The 15,812-nt window shown below is 50.4% G+C and overlaps 1 protein-coding gene across 7 annotated transcripts in view; it reads right to left on the bottom strand.

Moving 5' to 3' along the window:
* Nucleotides 1-15,812, bottom strand: part of ADA2 (adenosine deaminase 2) — a 51,595-nt gene that overhangs the window by 21,297 nt on the left and 14,486 nt on the right. For 5 of the 7 annotated variants that reach the window (XR_013399657.1, XR_013399658.1, XR_013399659.1 and 2 more), the window contains exons 2-4: nt 13,868-14,229; nt 11,565-11,784; nt 7,025-7,235 (exon numbers count right to left, since the gene is read on the bottom strand). Coding sequence is in view for 4 of the 7 variants with exons in the window: in XM_077950989.1 (XP_077807115.1) it covers nt 7,025-7,235; nt 11,565-11,784; nt 13,868-14,183 (747 nt within the window). In the remaining 3 variants the exon portion in view is untranslated. Of the gene's footprint in view, nt 1-7,024; nt 7,236-7,315; nt 7,494-11,564; nt 11,785-13,867; nt 14,230-15,812 lie in introns of those variants that run through there. The other 2 variants (XM_015149659.3, XM_077950990.1) reach the window with 2 other exon arrangements.

The raw sequence follows: 15,812 nt of genomic DNA, 5'->3' as shown, positions 1-15,812 counted from the left end.
CCAGGTGGTTGCAGGGCTGGGGTGAAGATCTGCCACTGTTCCAATGTGACAGGCAAGTAAATAGCACAATGACAGCAGAGTCAGACGAGTCCTGTCAAAAAGGGAGCAGTTAAGAGGGTGCGTGTTCTCGTAAAGCGACACCAGCAACATGACACAGGGGACGCTTCATTCAGCAAGGAACCAAATGGAATTTTGAATGAAGGGTCTGCTAAGAATCCAGGCAAACGCATGGGGGCTGGGGAGCACGGGTACGGGGAGCACTAGAAATGCTTATTATATGAATGACAACGTCTTAGAAAACGTCTGGGAATGACTGTCACAGGTTCTCTGCCACCGACGTGTCTCCCATAAGCTCTCCCCTCCACAAGCGCCAGCAGGGCCATCCCCTGCGGATAACCCTCTGGGGTCTTGGAAGAGCCCCATGCTAAAGACTCAGGGGACCCAGTCTGGGCCTCAGACTCTGCCGTGGGGGAAGGGGCCAGAGCCCAGGAGATAAGACCCGCCTAGCGACTGTTGCTACCGGAGAGCAGCCTTTGTTACTGAGTATTAGGAACACAATGGGAGGCTCAGCGGCCAGGATAGTCCGTCCACAGCAGCCCCCGCCGGAATTAGCCTGCCACCAGGCAGGCGGAGGCGAGGCGGCTCAGCAAAAGGATTCCAGTGAAGACTGTTTTTAGTTGTTAATGTGTTGATGGGCCCCCACTCTGGCTAATGGGGGGCATTAAGACCTAGACTCTCCGTGGCAAAAGCCTTTGTTCCAGGGCCAGACCCGAACAAATGGTCACATCCCCTCCCCCTCCCCCTCCCCCTCCACCAGAATCCCAAATCCTAGCAGCCCTGCACCTTCTCCAAAGGCTGGCTGGGGGACGGACAGAGGCGGGCAGAGTGAGGACAGAGGACTGGAGCTGGACAGGCCCCCAAGTCTCTCCACCTCGGGCTCTGGAAGGAGAAAATGGCCACCTGCAGAACAAGGGGGAAGATGGAACAGGAAGCCAGTGCTCTGGCCCTTCTCTTCCTCCCTCCGATCCAACCGCTCAGCAACTTCTCCCACATGCCTCCCCACCAGGCTCCAGATGAAAGTCTCTGCTCAGCGTCTCCTCCCTCCCCTCCTCTATCCTCTTCCCCTCCACCCACGGAAGATCCCAGGGTTCTGCAAGGGTCGGGGTTCCCTATGTACTCCCACACCAAGACAGTTGTCAGGATTTGCCCAACAGGAAGTTCTCCCCTACCAGGGCCCAGTTCCATTCCAGGGAATCCATCTCCCCTCCGCAAAAAGGAAAATTGAAGCCAGATGCCCTCTGGGATCTCCATTTGAGGCGGGCGTGGCTATTAAGACGCTCAGAGAGCCCAGCGTGGTGAGGAAAGCGACGAATTTAGGAGCCCTGGTCTGGGTCCAGTCACCCCTTACTACTTGTGTGACCTTCATCAAGCTCTTTGACCTTTCCAAGCTTTAGTTTCGACATCAATAAGATGAATTAATAGCTGGGCATGGCTCACATCTGTAATCCGAGCACTTTGGGAGGCCGACCTGGGTGTATTTCCTGAGCTCAGGAGTTCAGACCAGCCTGGGCAATATGGTAAAACCCCATTTCTCCAGGCGTGGTGGCTCACGCCTGTAATCCCAGCACTTTGGGAGGCTGAGGCAGGCAGATCATCTGAGGTCGGGAGTTCGAGACTAGCCTGACCAACATGGAGAAACCCTGTCTCTACTAAAAATACAAGATTAGCCAGGCATGGTGGTGCATGCCTGTAATCCCAGCTACTCGGAAGGCTGACGCAGGAGAATTGTTTGAACCCAGGAGGCAGAGGTTGCAGTGAGCCGAGATCACGCCATTGCACTCCAGCCTGGACAACAAGAGTGAAACTCTGTCTCAAAAAAAAAAAAAAAAATGTCGCCGAGCGCGGTGGCTCATGCCTGTAATCCCAGCACTTTGGGAAGCCAAGGCGGGCAGATCACGAGGTCAGGAGATGGAGACCATCCTGGCTAACATGGTGAAACCCCGTCTCTACTAAAAATACAAAAAATTTTATTTGTATTGGCGTGGTGGTGGGCGCCTGTAGTCCCAGCTATTTGGAGGCTGAGGCAGGAGAATGGCGTGAACCTGGGAGGCGGAGCTTGCAGTGAGCTGAGATAGAGCCACTGCACTCCAGCCTGGGCGACCAAGTGAGACTCCGTCTCAAAAAAAAAAAAAAAAAAAGTCAAGGTGAAGCAGGAATCCTCAAAGTGTGGTCTGGGTCAGGCCAACTGCATTAGAATCCATAGGAAGGGGGCTGGGAGAGGGGTGCTAGTTATTTTTACAGCTTTCTGACCCTACCAGACAGCACAGAATTCGAACCTGGGAGGTCAGCATCCAATACCTGATTTTATTTATTTATTTATTTTTTTGAGACGGAGTTTCACTCTTGTTGCCCAGGCTGGAGTGCAATGGCACGATCTCAGCTCACAGCAACCTCCGCTTCCTCAGCTCAAGCGATTCTCCTGCCTCAGCCTCCCAAGTAGCTGGGATTACAGGCATGCACCACCATGCCCGGCTAATTTTGTATTTTTTTAGTAGAGACAGGGTTTCTCCATGTTGGTCAGGCTGGTCTCGAACACCTGACCTCAGGTGATCCACCCGTCTCGGCCTCCCAAAGTGCTGGGATTACAGGCATGAGCCACCACGCCCGGCGGCCAATACCTGATTTTAAACGGCACCTCCAAATTCTTCATATGCACCCCAATATTTGAGAACCCCCATCCACATGCCTGATGACCACTACTGGGGCCTACTGGGATACCAGGCTATGTAAGATCTGGGTTGGTCTGAAGTCACAATTTAGCTGGAAAATCAAGGCTTATACATTATGGCATAAATAACACAAAGCAATGCATTCAGGCTACCGAAAAGAAACATTATAGGGAACAAAGGAAGGAGGGAACTGGAAAGCCATGGTCCCAGAAAGCACGAAGGAAGGGGCTGCTGACCTGCCAACTGGGCAGGGCTGAAACTGCTCAGGAAAGAAGGGTGAGCCTCAGTGGACTGGAGTCCAGCCCTGGAGAGAGGCTTCCAAATAGAAATTAGCCAGGCGCAGTGGCTCACGCCTGTAATCCCAGCACTTTGGGAGGCCAAGGCGGGTGGATCCCTTGAGGTCGGGAGTTCGAAACCAGCCTGGCCAACATGGTGAAATCCCATCTCTACTAAAAATAGAAAAATTAGCTGGGTGTGGTGGTGTACACCTGTAATCCCAGCTACTCGGGAGGCTGAGGCAGGAGAATCGCTTGAACCTGGGAGGCAGAGGTTACAGTGAGCCAAGATCACGCCACTTCACTCCAGCCTGGGCAACAGAGAATCCCTCTCAAAAACAAACAAACAAACACAAGAATCCCCTGCTCTGGGAAGTGCAGTTTCTTTCAGCCTACCTAGGCCAGGAGCAAAGTTAGGTCATCAATTTTTGCCAGCGCCTCCCTTTTCAGAAGTTCTTTTCTCAATAAAAGATGAGATCCTCTCTTTTCTTTTAAAAGGATGATTTGTGTACTGTGTCTCATCTGTCTGCTCTGTCCACAAAACTGATGAAAGCTCCGCTGAGAGGGAAAGGTAATGTTCCCCTCCCACTTCTAAAGAACTCAGAAATGGAAATATAACTGCACTCAGTTAAAATAGAAAACAGGCAACAGATCCTAGTGGAGACACGCAGACCACACAAGAGATCAGACTCTCTCCAGGATCGAGCCCTGCCGCTAAACTCACCAAGGGTATTAACATACCTAAGGAAAAGGCCAGAAATGGTGGCTCACGCCTGTCATTTTTGGGAGGCCGAGGTGGGTGGATCGCCTGAGGTCAGGTGTGCAGGACCAGCCTGGCCAACATGGTAAAACCCCATCTCTACTAACAATACAAAAATTAGCTGCGCATGGTGGCGCATGCCTGTAATCCCAGCTACTCCAGAGGCTGAGGCAGGAGGATCCCTTGAACCCAGGAGCCAGAAGTTGCAGTGAGCCAAGATGGTGCCATTGCACTCCAGCCTGGGCAACAACAGCAAAACTCTACCTCAAAAAAAAAAAAAAAAAAAAAATCTAAGGAAAAAGGTGGGTCAGTCCAGGATGCCAAGCAAAGGGAGAGTTGAGACACACAAACTGGAATAACTGGAATAACAAGTGGATCAGCTGAGGTCAGGAGCTCAAGACCAACCTGGCCAACATGGTGAAACCCCGTCTATTAAAAATACAAACAATTAGCCAGGCATAAAGGCTGGGCACAGTGGCTCACGCCTGTAATCCCAGCACTTTGGGAGGCTGAGGCGGGCGGATCACAAGGTCAGGAGATCGATACCATCCTGACTAACACAGTAAAACCCTGTCTCTACTAAAAATACAAAAAAAATTAGCCAGGCGTGGTAGCGGGCGCCTGTAATCCCAGCTACACAGGAGGCTGAGGCAGGTGAATGGGGTGAACCTGGGAGGAGGAGCTTGCAGTGAGCTGAGACCACACCACTGCACTCCAGCCTGGGCAACAGAGCGAGACTCTGTCTCAAAAAAAAAAAAAAAATTATCCAGGCATGGTGGTGCACACCTGTAGTCCCAGCTACACGGGAGGCTGAGGCATGAGAATCGCTTGAACCTGGGAAGTGGAGGTTGCAGTGAGCCAAGATCATGCCACTGCACTCCAGTCTGGGCAACAGAGAGAAACTCTGTCAAAAAAATAGAGGAAGAAAGAAAAGAAAAGAGGAGAATTTCCTGATGAAGCATAAGTGTCTGGTCCGAATGATAACAGCATTCTGACTTTCTTGTTTACACATCTATCCCTTATGAATTTGTTCAGTGTGTGTTGATCCTGCGGTGCCCTATCACGTCTGGGTCTACAAACGATAAACTTTGGAGCCTATAAATGACTACAGAATATGCTAACAAAACTAAAATACTGCCACTGAGTGGATCTTTCCACAAGCTTAACAGCCAGTCCCAAAGGCATTCATGTACCCGATCAATATGTAAACGAACGAGCAGACTATCTTGGATACAATGTGGAGAAGACTCCACCAAAGGTCACTTTCTCCAAGCCACCGAAAACCTTTAACCAGTTCAAACCCTTAAAAGCTCACCACATAGAACACCCAGGGATCCTGCCCACTCCCACAAAACCCCATCTCCCTCAGCCCAGCAAAAACATCCTCAGGAAAGTTCTCTCCAGTAAACTCACTGAAATAAATCTCTAGCAGTATTTGAGCACCTAGGACTGCTGTCCTCGAAACATCCCTCCCCACCAACATGGAACCTGGGGTCAGTCCATCTCAGAGTACCTAACCTCAGTTATCGTTTGCTTCTGGCCAAAATGCAAGACCCAAAAATCAGATATTTTTTGATGATGCTCCTTTCTTTTGGACTCTTTCTACTCCTTTCCATTTCACTCTCTCCGAACTTCCTTCCTTAAAATAAAAATATTTTTCCATTTCTTTTCTCTTTTTTTTTTTTTGAGACGGTGTCTCGCTCTGTCATCCAGGCTGAAGAGCAATGGCAGGATCTCTGCTCACTGCAAGCTCCTCCCCTGTTCAGGTGATTCTCCCGCCTCAGTCTCCCGAGTAGCTGGTATTACAGGCGCACACCACCATGCCAGCTAATTTTTTTTTTTTTTTTTTTTTTTTTTGAGGCAGAGTCTCAATCTGTCGACCAGGCTGGAGTGCAATGGCGTGATCTCTGCTCACCGCAACCTCCACCTCCCAGGTTCAAGTGATTCTTCTGCCTCAGCCTCCCAAGTAGCTAGAACTACAGGCACACGCCACCACGCCCAGCTAATTTTTGTATTTTTAGTAGAGACAAGGTTTCACCATGTTGGCCAGGATGGTCTCGATCTCTTGACCTCGTGATCCACCTGCCTCAGCCTCCCAAAGTGTTGAGATTACAGGTGTGAGCCACCTTGCCCAGCCACCAGTTAATTTTTGTATTTTTAGTAGAGATGGAATTTCACCATGTCGGCCAGGCTGGTTTCAAACTCCTGGCCTCAAGTGATCCACCAGCCTTAGCCTCCCAAAGTGCTGGGATTACAGGCGTGAGCCAGTGCGCCTGGCCTCCCCTCTCTTTTTAACCTCTCCACACTTCCTTCTGTGTGCAAAACAAGTCTCTCCATCCTAAAAAGAAACCTGTGGCCCCTGTGGTTCCTTCCAGTTATCTCAATGTTCTTTCTCTCAAATCACTGTCAGAGCCTTTAATCAGCCAAACCTGGCTCCAATTCATCACCTGTATTTCATTTTTCTTTTCTTTTCTTTTTTTTTTTTTTTTGAGACAGAGTCTCACTCTGTTACCCAGGCTGGAGTGCAGTGGCGCGATTTTGGCTCACTGCAACCTCTGCTTCCCAGGTTCAAGCGATTCTCCTGCCTCAGCCTCCTGAGTACCTGGGACTACAGGTTCCTGCTACCACACCCAGCTAATTTTTTGTATTTTTAGTAGAGATGGGGTTTCACCATGTTGGCCAGGCTGGTCTCAAACTCCTAACCTTGTGATCTGCCCACCTCGGCCTCCCAAAGTGCTAGATTACAGGTGTGAGCCACCACGCCCAGCCATGTATTTCATTTTTCTACTCCCAGAAATGGGGTTTCCCTTCTCAGCATATTACTGAGACTGCTCAAAGGTGACCTTGTAATTTTCAAATCTCATGGGTGATTATCCATCTGCATGTTTCTTGCCCTCACCCTGCCATGTGGCTCCCTTTATTTTTGAAACCCCTTCTTTTGGCCCCTAAGATGGCTCTATCCCAGTTCTCCTCCTTCTCAGCTCGTGTCACAAGGCCCTGGGTATCACGGCAGAGGGGAGAATGGGGAACCATGAGAAACAGGGGGCAAAGGGCAACGCGGGATGTGTTCCCGGTGTTACTGGAGGCTGCCCAGTCCATTTCAGGTCTCCTTGCTCATGGTGGCCCCTGGAAAGGCACATGACCCCTTGCACCAGAGACCTGGGTGGTCAATTCATGAGCATTCAGTCTTCTACCAGCTAAGATCTGAGTCAGGCCAGAGCAAAGGAGGTGGGAGGAGCGGAGAGGAGAGCTGGGCTCACCGGCAGCAGCCTGGCTCTGATCTCCATGTAGAGCACGTTGTCCTCGTAGAACTCCTGCATGCTCCGGAAGACATAGTCTCTGAACACTGGTGCATAACGGATGAGACCAGAGATGGTGAAGAAGATGGTTTGAAATTTCGACCAGACAACATTTTGGTTTGTGTAAATCACCTCCGGGTGCTGGGTCACCAGAGTGAAATTCCTCAGCAAGCTGTCCAAGACACAAAGTGGGGAGTGGTGGAGGCATGATCCAGGGCACTGCCCCCAGGCACCCATAGGACTGCTACCCACCTTGCATATGCCAGCTAGCAGCACACCAGGATGCACCCTAGAGTGGAGATAAGGAAGGGGCAGGCCGGGCGCGGTGGCTCAAGCCTGTAATCCCAGCACTTTGGGAGGCCGAGATGGGCGGATCACGAGGTCAGGAGATCGAGACCATCCTGGCTAACACGGTGAAACCCCGTCTCTACTAAAAAATACAAAAAATTAGCCGGGCGCGGTGGTGGGCGCCTGTAGTCCCAGCTACTCGGGAGGCTGAGGCAGGAGAATGGCGTAAACCCGGGAGGCGGAGCTTGCAGTGAGCTGAGATCCGGCCACTGCACTCCAGCCTGGGCTACAGAGCAAGACTCTGTCTCAAAAAAAAAAAAAAAAGGAAGGGGCAAAGGGGAGTATTCCCAGGCTCTCCCATATAAGCGTGGGTCCTGTGGCCAGGCAGCCCACTGCCTGCTTAAACCCTAACCCCAGCCCCAGGAGACTGCTCGAGAGGAGAGCTCTCCAGCTAGGCTCTCCTGGCTCCTGTCCTCCCTCTGTATGCTTGGCCAATCTGATCCCACTGTACTTTCTAGACCAAAAAGCTCTCTCTTTTTTTTTTCCTATACCCACTGACAGGAAAATAGACCAAACTCTTTTTGGGGGATGTTATGGACTAAATTGTATCCCCAAGTCCCCAAATTAAAATGTTGAAGCCCTAGCCCTCATTTGGAGAAGGGAATTTTAAAGAGATGATTAAGATTAAATGAGGTTATGTCCGGGCTTGGTGGCTCTCGCCTGTAATCCCAGCACTTTGGGAGGCTGAGGCGGATGGGTCATTTGAGGTTAAGAGTTCAAGACTAGCCTGGCGAACATGGTGAAACTCCATCTCTACTAAAAATACAAAAAATTAGCCAGGCGTGGGCGGGGCACAGTGGCTCATGCCTGTAATCCCAGCACTTTGGGAGGCCGAGACGGGCGGATCACGAGGTCAGGAGATCGAGACCATCCTGGCTAACACGGTGAAACCCTGTCTCTACTGAAAACACAAAAAATTAGCTGGGCGTGGTGGCATGCGCCTGTAGTCCCAGCTACTCAGGAGGCTGAGGCAGGAGAATGACCAGAACCCGGAAGGCAGAGCTTACAGTGAGCCGAGATGGTGCCTGGGCAACAGAGTGAGACTCTGTCTCAAAAAAAAAAAAAAAAGATTAAATGAGGTTGTAAGGATGGGGGTCCAACTCTAATAGGACGGGTGTCCTTGTAAGAAGAGGAGGCCAGGCGCGGTGGCTCACGCCTGTAATCCCAGCACTTTGGGAGGCCAAGATGGGTGGATCATTTCAGGTCAGGAGTTCGAGATCAGCCTGGCCAACATAGTGAAAACCCGTCTCTACTAAAATACAAAAATTAGCCAGGCGTGGTGGTTTGTGCCTGTAATCCCAGTTACTAGGGAGGCAAGAGAATCGCTTGAACCCTGGAAATGGAGGTTGCAGCGAGCTGAGATCGCACCACTGCACTCCAGCCTGGACGACACAGTGAGACTCATCTCAAGGTGAAAAAGAAGAAGAAGAGACAGCAGGAGTGCACACACAGAGGAAAGGCCATGTGAGGACACAGCCAGAGGCAGCCTTCTGCACGCCAAGGAGAGAGGTCTCAGGAGGAACCCACCCTGCCCTGGCACCTTGATGTTGGACTTCCAGCCTCCAGAACCATGAGAAAATCAATTCCTTTTTTTTTTTTTTTTTTTTTTTTTGGAAACAGGGTCTCAGGCTGGAGTGCAGGCTGGAGTGCAGTGTCACAATCACAGCTCACTGCAGCCTCAATCTCCCAGGCTCAAGCAGCCTCAATCTCCCAGGCTCAAGCAATCCTCTTATGTCAGCCTTATGGGGTAGCTGAGACTATAGGTGTGCACCACCACATCTGGTGGATTTTTTATTTTTTGTTGAGATGAGGGTCTCACTGTGTTGCCCAGACTGGTCTGTCTGTCTTCCTTCCTTCCTTCCTTCCTTCCTTCCTTCTTTCCTTCCTTCCTTCCTTTCTTGTCTTGCTCTGTCACCCAGGCTGGAGTGCAGTGGCACAATCTTGGCTCGCTGCAACCTCCACCTCCCAGGTTCAAGTGATCCTCCTGCCTCGGCCTCCCAAGTAGCTGGGATTACAGGTGCCTGCCGCCACCCATGGCTAATTTTTTTTTTGTATTTTTAGTAGAGACAGGGTTTCACCATGTTGGCCAGGCTGGTTTTGAACTCCTGAACCACCCACCTCGGTCTCCCAAAGTGTTAGGATTACAAGCGTGAGCCATCGCACCTGGCCACCAGGCTGGTCTTGAACCCCTGGGTACAAGTGATCCTCCCACCTCAGCCTCCCGAAGTGCTAGGATTACAGGCATGACCCAGTGTGCCCAGCTTGAGACAATCAATTCCTGTTGTTTAAGCCCCCCAGCCTGGGGTGTTCTGTTATGGCAGCTCAAGCAGGTTAATGAAGGGAGTGGAATGGAAATAACTCCAATCAGCACCCAGGTGTGTATCCCAGATTGGCCATTTACCAGCTGTGTGTCCTTGCATAAGCTAGTTAACCTTGCTGAGCTTCATGTTTCTCATTTCATAAAGGGAAATAACCTCAGGGGAGCACTCTCTAGACATCTGTGTGACCAAACTAATTGTCACTTATACACTTACTATACAAGGCCAGGCACAACGGCTCGTGCCTGTAGTCCTAGCACTTTGGGAGGCCAAGGCGACAGGATGGCTTGAGCCCCAGAGTTCAAGACCAGCCTGGGCAACATGGCAACACCCCATGTCTACAAAAAATACAAAAATTAGCTGGGCGTGATGGTGCGTACCTCTAGCGTGCTGACACACAGGAGGATTGCTTCAGCCTGGGAGGTTGAGTCTGCAGTGAGCCGAGATTGTGCCACTGCACTCCAGCCTAGATGGTAGAATGAGACCCTGTCTTAAATAGTAATAATAATAATAATAATAATACTATGCAAGTCTGTTAGGAAGTTGCTCCAACAGGTTTTCAAGAAGATTTATCTTCCAGCTAGATTGTCATCACTTCAGAGCTAGGAACTTTTATTCTCTCTGGTTTTATTGAGCATCAGACAAATCTCATTTGCTACAGCAACAGTGTTGCTGGCGAGGCGCGGTCACTCACGCCTGTAATCCCAGCACTTTCGGAGGCCGAGATGCACAGATCACCTGAGGTCAGGAGTTCAAGACCAGCCTGGCCAACATGGTGAAACCCTGTTTCTACTAAAAATACAAAGGCATGGTGGCACATGTCTGTAACCCCAGCTACTCAGAAGGCTGAGGCAGGAAAATCGCTTGAACCCAGCAGACAGAGGCTGCCGTGAGCCAAGATTGCGCTACTGCACTCCAGCCTGGGTGATAGAGCAAAACCATGTCTCAAATAATAATAATAATAATGGCTGGGCGTGGTGGCTCACGCCTGTAATCCCAGCACTTTGGGAGGCCAAGATGGGCAGATCACAAGGTCAGGAGATCAAGACCATCCTGGCTAACACGGTGAAACCCCGTCTCTACTAAAAATACAAAAATTAGCCGGGCGCAGTGGTGGGTACCTGTAGTCCCAGCTACTCGGGAGGCTGAGGCAGGAGAATGGCGTGAACCTGGGAGGCGGAGCTTGCAGTGAGTGGAGATCGCATCACTGCACTCCAGCCTGGGTGACAGAGCGAGACCATCTCAAACAAACAAACAAACAAACAATAATAATAATAACAACAAACAAAAATAGTGTTGCTGATAATGCTTTTTGTAGATTTTAAATGCACCAGAAAACTACTATGGATAGAAAAGGTGTTGAATGCTTTTGTGGGGCAGAGTATCCAGTAAGGTTAAAAGAAAAAGGTGCTCATGGTTTTTTCTTTCTTTTTTTCTTTTTGAGATAGGGTTTTATTTTGTCACTCAGGCTGGAGTGCAGTGGCTCCATCTCAGTTCACTGCGGCCTCAACCTCCTGGGTTCAAGTGATCCTCCTGCCCCAGCCTCCCAAGTAACTAGGACCACAGGCACAGCACCACGCCTGGCTAATTTTTTGTATTTTTGGTAGAGATGGGGTTTCACCATGTTGCCCAGACTGGCAACTCCTGGGCTCAAGTGATCCACTCGCCTTGGCCTCACAAGGTGCTGGGATTACAGATGTGAGCCACCATGCTCAGCCTTGCCTCATGCTTTTTTAAAGCCAGATTTTTATCTATAGGTTTGTACCAAGGGAGACACCTACCCACTGCCACCCCATGACAGACCTGGGACATGTGCTTGCTGAACTAATACTCACCTGTCGTCAAACTCAGTGACGTTCTGCACCCGCTTCCGATAATCCTCCAGCAGGATCCACTTGGAACATTTTTCTGATGTACGGGGAGTTGGGTGAGCAAATCTAAACTGCATGATCCCCTTCGAGGTGAAACAGATGTGGCAGTGAGGCCTGTAGGTGACATTCCTCACCAGCCAGTCCATAGTCACGATGCCAGTGTCATGGAGATGCAAGGCAGCCCCTGGAGAGGGAAGAAGAATGGTGGAGACAAAGGGGTGAAGTCCCATGTCAGGGCTCCGGGGCTTGGGGACAAAGGGGTGAAGTCCCATCCCAGGACTCTGGGGCTTGGGGACAAAGGGGTGAAGTCCCATCCCAGGACTCTGGGGCTTGGGGACAGTGTGGATCACAAGAAGACGTGCGAGCAGAAGGATTTCTGTCCAGACATGTTTCTCAGAACTTGTCTAAGGCTCTAGTTTAAGGATGGGGCTTCCATGTCTCACTAATCAGGAGCCAGGGGTGATCTTGTCCAAGAGGGGCAGCAGAGGAGAGTGAGAGGGCATCAGGTTTGGAACCACAGAACTGAGGTTCAACTCGGGGCTCCACTGGCTTCTAGTTCTCCATTGGGAGCCCAAGCCTTTCAATGAGGCCACCCAACACTTCATGACGGGATACACTGGGATGAGCCCCAGGGCCGCAGTCCTGTTCACACACTTGTCCTCCATCCTCTCATCCTGCCCCTCAACTCCTCTCCCACTGGTGTTTCATCCCCTGGGCTGAGCCCGTGTCTGTACAGCTTCTGGCCTGTGGGCTTTGCCAGTTGAGTCCCCATGCTTGTCCTCCCGACCAGACACCAGCTGTGTCCCTTGCTCCCCCAGGCACAGTGCATGCTGTCCCTCTGCCCTTCTTGTGCCCATCCAGCCCCTGGCCCTGACACGAGCCCCTAGACAGCTGTCCCGGCTGCATGAGCTATAGTGTGTCACCCTCTTATGCCTCCCAGCAACTGGGGATGCTACTTTACTGACCTCATGATTATTATTATTTTTTAATCTCTATTTATAACATGAAAAGAAAGAAAACAGCCAGGCATGGTGGCTCGCTCCTGTAACCCCGGCACTTTGGGAGGCCGAGGCAGGCAGATCACGAGGTCAGGAGTTCGAGACCAGCCTGGCTTACATGGTGAAACCCCATCTCTACTAAAAATACAAAAATTAGCCGGGCGTGGTGGCAGGCGCCTGTAACCCCAGCTACTCGGGAGGCTGAGGCGGGAGAATCGCTTGAATCTGGAAGGAGGATGTTGCAGTGAACCGAGATCATGCCACTGCACTCCAGCCTAGGCGACAGAACAAGACTCCATCTCAAAAAAAAAAACAAAAACAAAAACAAAAAAAAACAGGTGTTGAAAAGTCTTTGTAAACTGCAAGTTGCTATTATTTTTATATTTTAAATTAACATTTTTGGCCAGGCGCAGTGGCTCACACCTGTAATCCCAGCACTTTGGGAGGCCGAGGCGGGTGGATTGCCTGAGCTCAGGAGTTTGAGACCAGCCTGGCCAACATGGTGAAACCCCATCTCTACTAAAAGTACAAAAATCACCTAGGTGTGATGGTGCATGCCTGTAATCCCAGCTACTCAGGAGACTGAGGCAGGAGAATCACTTGAACCCAAGAGGCAGAGGTTGCAGTGAGCCGAGATAGCACCAGTGCACTCCAGCCTGGGCGACAGAGTGAGACTCTGTCTCAAAAAAAATTTTTTTTAATTTAAAAAAAAAAAAAAAAATTTTCTGGGGGACAGGGTCTTGCTCTGTCATCCAGACTGGAATGCAGTGGTGCCATCATAGGTCCCTGCAAACTGCACCTGGGCTCAAGCGATACTCTCCACTCAGCCTCCAGAGTAGCTTGGATTACAGGTGCACCACCGCTCCTGGCTATTTATATGTGCAGGATGCTGATTATTTCATGTTTCATGGAGGTGTGTTTATACTACTCCAGGATGCTATATCGTATTGTATCCTATGCGGTAGCTTAGCCCCTGGGAAAACTATGAAGGGAATAGCAAAGTCTCAGGGTTGGATGCTTTTCCAACTTTTCCAGGGAAGACCAGGAATATTCAGGCCAATCATGACTGTCTGCAAGTCCCCCAGGAAGCAGGGGTTCTGGTTTCCAACACCCTTTTCCTAGTCTACCTAAAAGGACAGAGGAGCAGAGCAGCCGAGTGAGGCTTTCTCTGCTCCACCTAGAATAGCAACAGCCGCAAGCACAGTAGTAGCCCCAAGATGAGTCCCTCTACCTTCCCAGCACCCCAAGCCACCCCTTTCCAAACCTTACCTTTTGGCATCATCCTTAGAATATTAAACACTTGACTTCTCTCAATGAGATGCTTAGCCTGGAAAAAGTGCATGCTGGGTGGGAATATCAGGGTCTTCATGGCCTCCTTCATCTCAGCGATTTTGAGCGTCATGAGCCTCTCGTTGGCCTGCTCCTCCTTGGTGGTCAGCACCAGCGGCCCCCCGAGCCGCATCATTTTTTCTTTCAACAACAGATGCGCCTCATCTATGGATAGAGCTGAGCGGAAGAAAGACATTGCCACAGCCAACAGCAAGAAGCGCAGGGCTGGCCACTCAGATGGGCCATCCACCAACATCAGGATGCCTGGACGACAAAATGGCTCCAATGGAGACTCCACGGGACTGCAAAGGAGGGGAGGGGAGTGAAAACCTACAGATTTAAGGGTTGAACTCTGATCTTCCTTTTCTCGCCCAGCTCTCAGATTACCAGAAGGCAGGATATTGAAGGATTCTTCTTCCAGACCCCAGAGAAAAGACCTACTGGTAGAGACAGGTAGGGGTTTCTCAATTTTTTTTTTTTTTTTTTTTTTTTGAGATGGAGTTTCACTCTGCTGCCCAGGCTGGAGTGCGGTGGTGTGATCTTGGCTCACTGCAAGCTGCGCCTCCCGGGTTCACGCCATTCTCCTGCCTCAGCCTCCTGAGAAGCTAGGACTATAGGCGCCCGCCACCATGCCAGGCTAATTTTTTGCATTTTTAGTAGAGATGGGGTTTCACCATATTCACCAGGATGGTCACAATCTCCTGACCTCGTGATCCACCTGCCTCAGCCTCCCAAAGTGCTGGGATTACAGGCATTAGCCACTGCACCTGGCCATTTTTGGTCTTTGAGATGGAGTTTCACTCTTGTTGCCCAGGCTGGAGTGCAATGGCATGATCTTGGCTCACTGCAACCTCTGCCTCCCAGGTTCAAGTGCTTCTCCTGCCTCAGCCTCCCAAATAGCTGGGATTACAGGCATGCACCACCATGCCTGGCTAATTTTGTATTTTTAGTAGGGATGGGGTTTCTCCATGTTGGTCAGGCTGGTCTCGAACTCCTGACCTCAGGTGATCCGCCAGCCTCAGTCTCCCAAAGTGCTGGGATTACAGGCATGAGCCACCGTGCCCGGCAAGTTTTCCCAAATTAAAGGTCACCATGAGGCCTTCTGATACTGGAGCTTTAAGGTCAAACAAGCCCTGGCTCATGCATAAAGACACCACAATCTGATTTTTAGTGGTTCACTTTTATTTCATTTTATTGTAGTTATTTAAAAAAAATTTTCTTTTTTAAAACAGAGTCTCGCTCTGTTGCCCAGGCTGGACTGCAGTGACGTGATCTTGGCTTTCTGCAACCTCCGCCTCCAGGGTTTAAGCGATTCTCGTACCTCAGCCTCCCAACTGACTGGGACTACAGGCATGTGCCACCACGCCCAGCTAATTTTTGTATTTTTAGTAGAGCCTATATTGGCCAGGCTGGTCTTGCACTCCTAGCCTCAACTGATCTGCTCATCTCAGCCTCCCAAAGTGCTAGGACTACAGGCATGAGCCACCGTGCCCGGCCAGTGTTTCACTTTTAAATATAACCAGCATGCCTGTGGTCCTAGCTATTCAGGAGGCTGAAGCGGGAGCATCGCTTGAGCTCAGTACTTTGAGGCTGCAGCGAGCTTCGATCTCACCACTGCACTCCAGCCTTGGCAACAGATCAAGACATTGTCTTTAAAAAAAAATTTTTTTTATTAAAAAATAAAAATACTGCTGGGTGTGGTGGCTTATGCCTGTAATCCCAGCACTTTGGGAGGCTGAGGCGGGTGGATCACAAGGTCAGGAGTTTGAGACCAGCCTGGCCAATATGGTGAAAACCCGTCTCTACTAAAAATACAAAAATTAGCTGGGCATGGTGATGCGTGCCTGTAGTCTCAGCTGCTTGGGAGGCTGAGGCAGGAGAATCG

Source organism: Macaca mulatta, chromosome 10, assembly GCF_049350105.2.
Source record: "Macaca mulatta isolate MMU2019108-1 chromosome 10, T2T-MMU8v2.0, whole genome shotgun sequence".
NCBI lineage: Eukaryota > Metazoa > Chordata > Mammalia > Primates > Cercopithecidae > Macaca > Macaca mulatta.
Note: the sequence above shows the minus strand (reverse complement) of the source record. Positions and strands in the feature narration are given on the sequence as shown.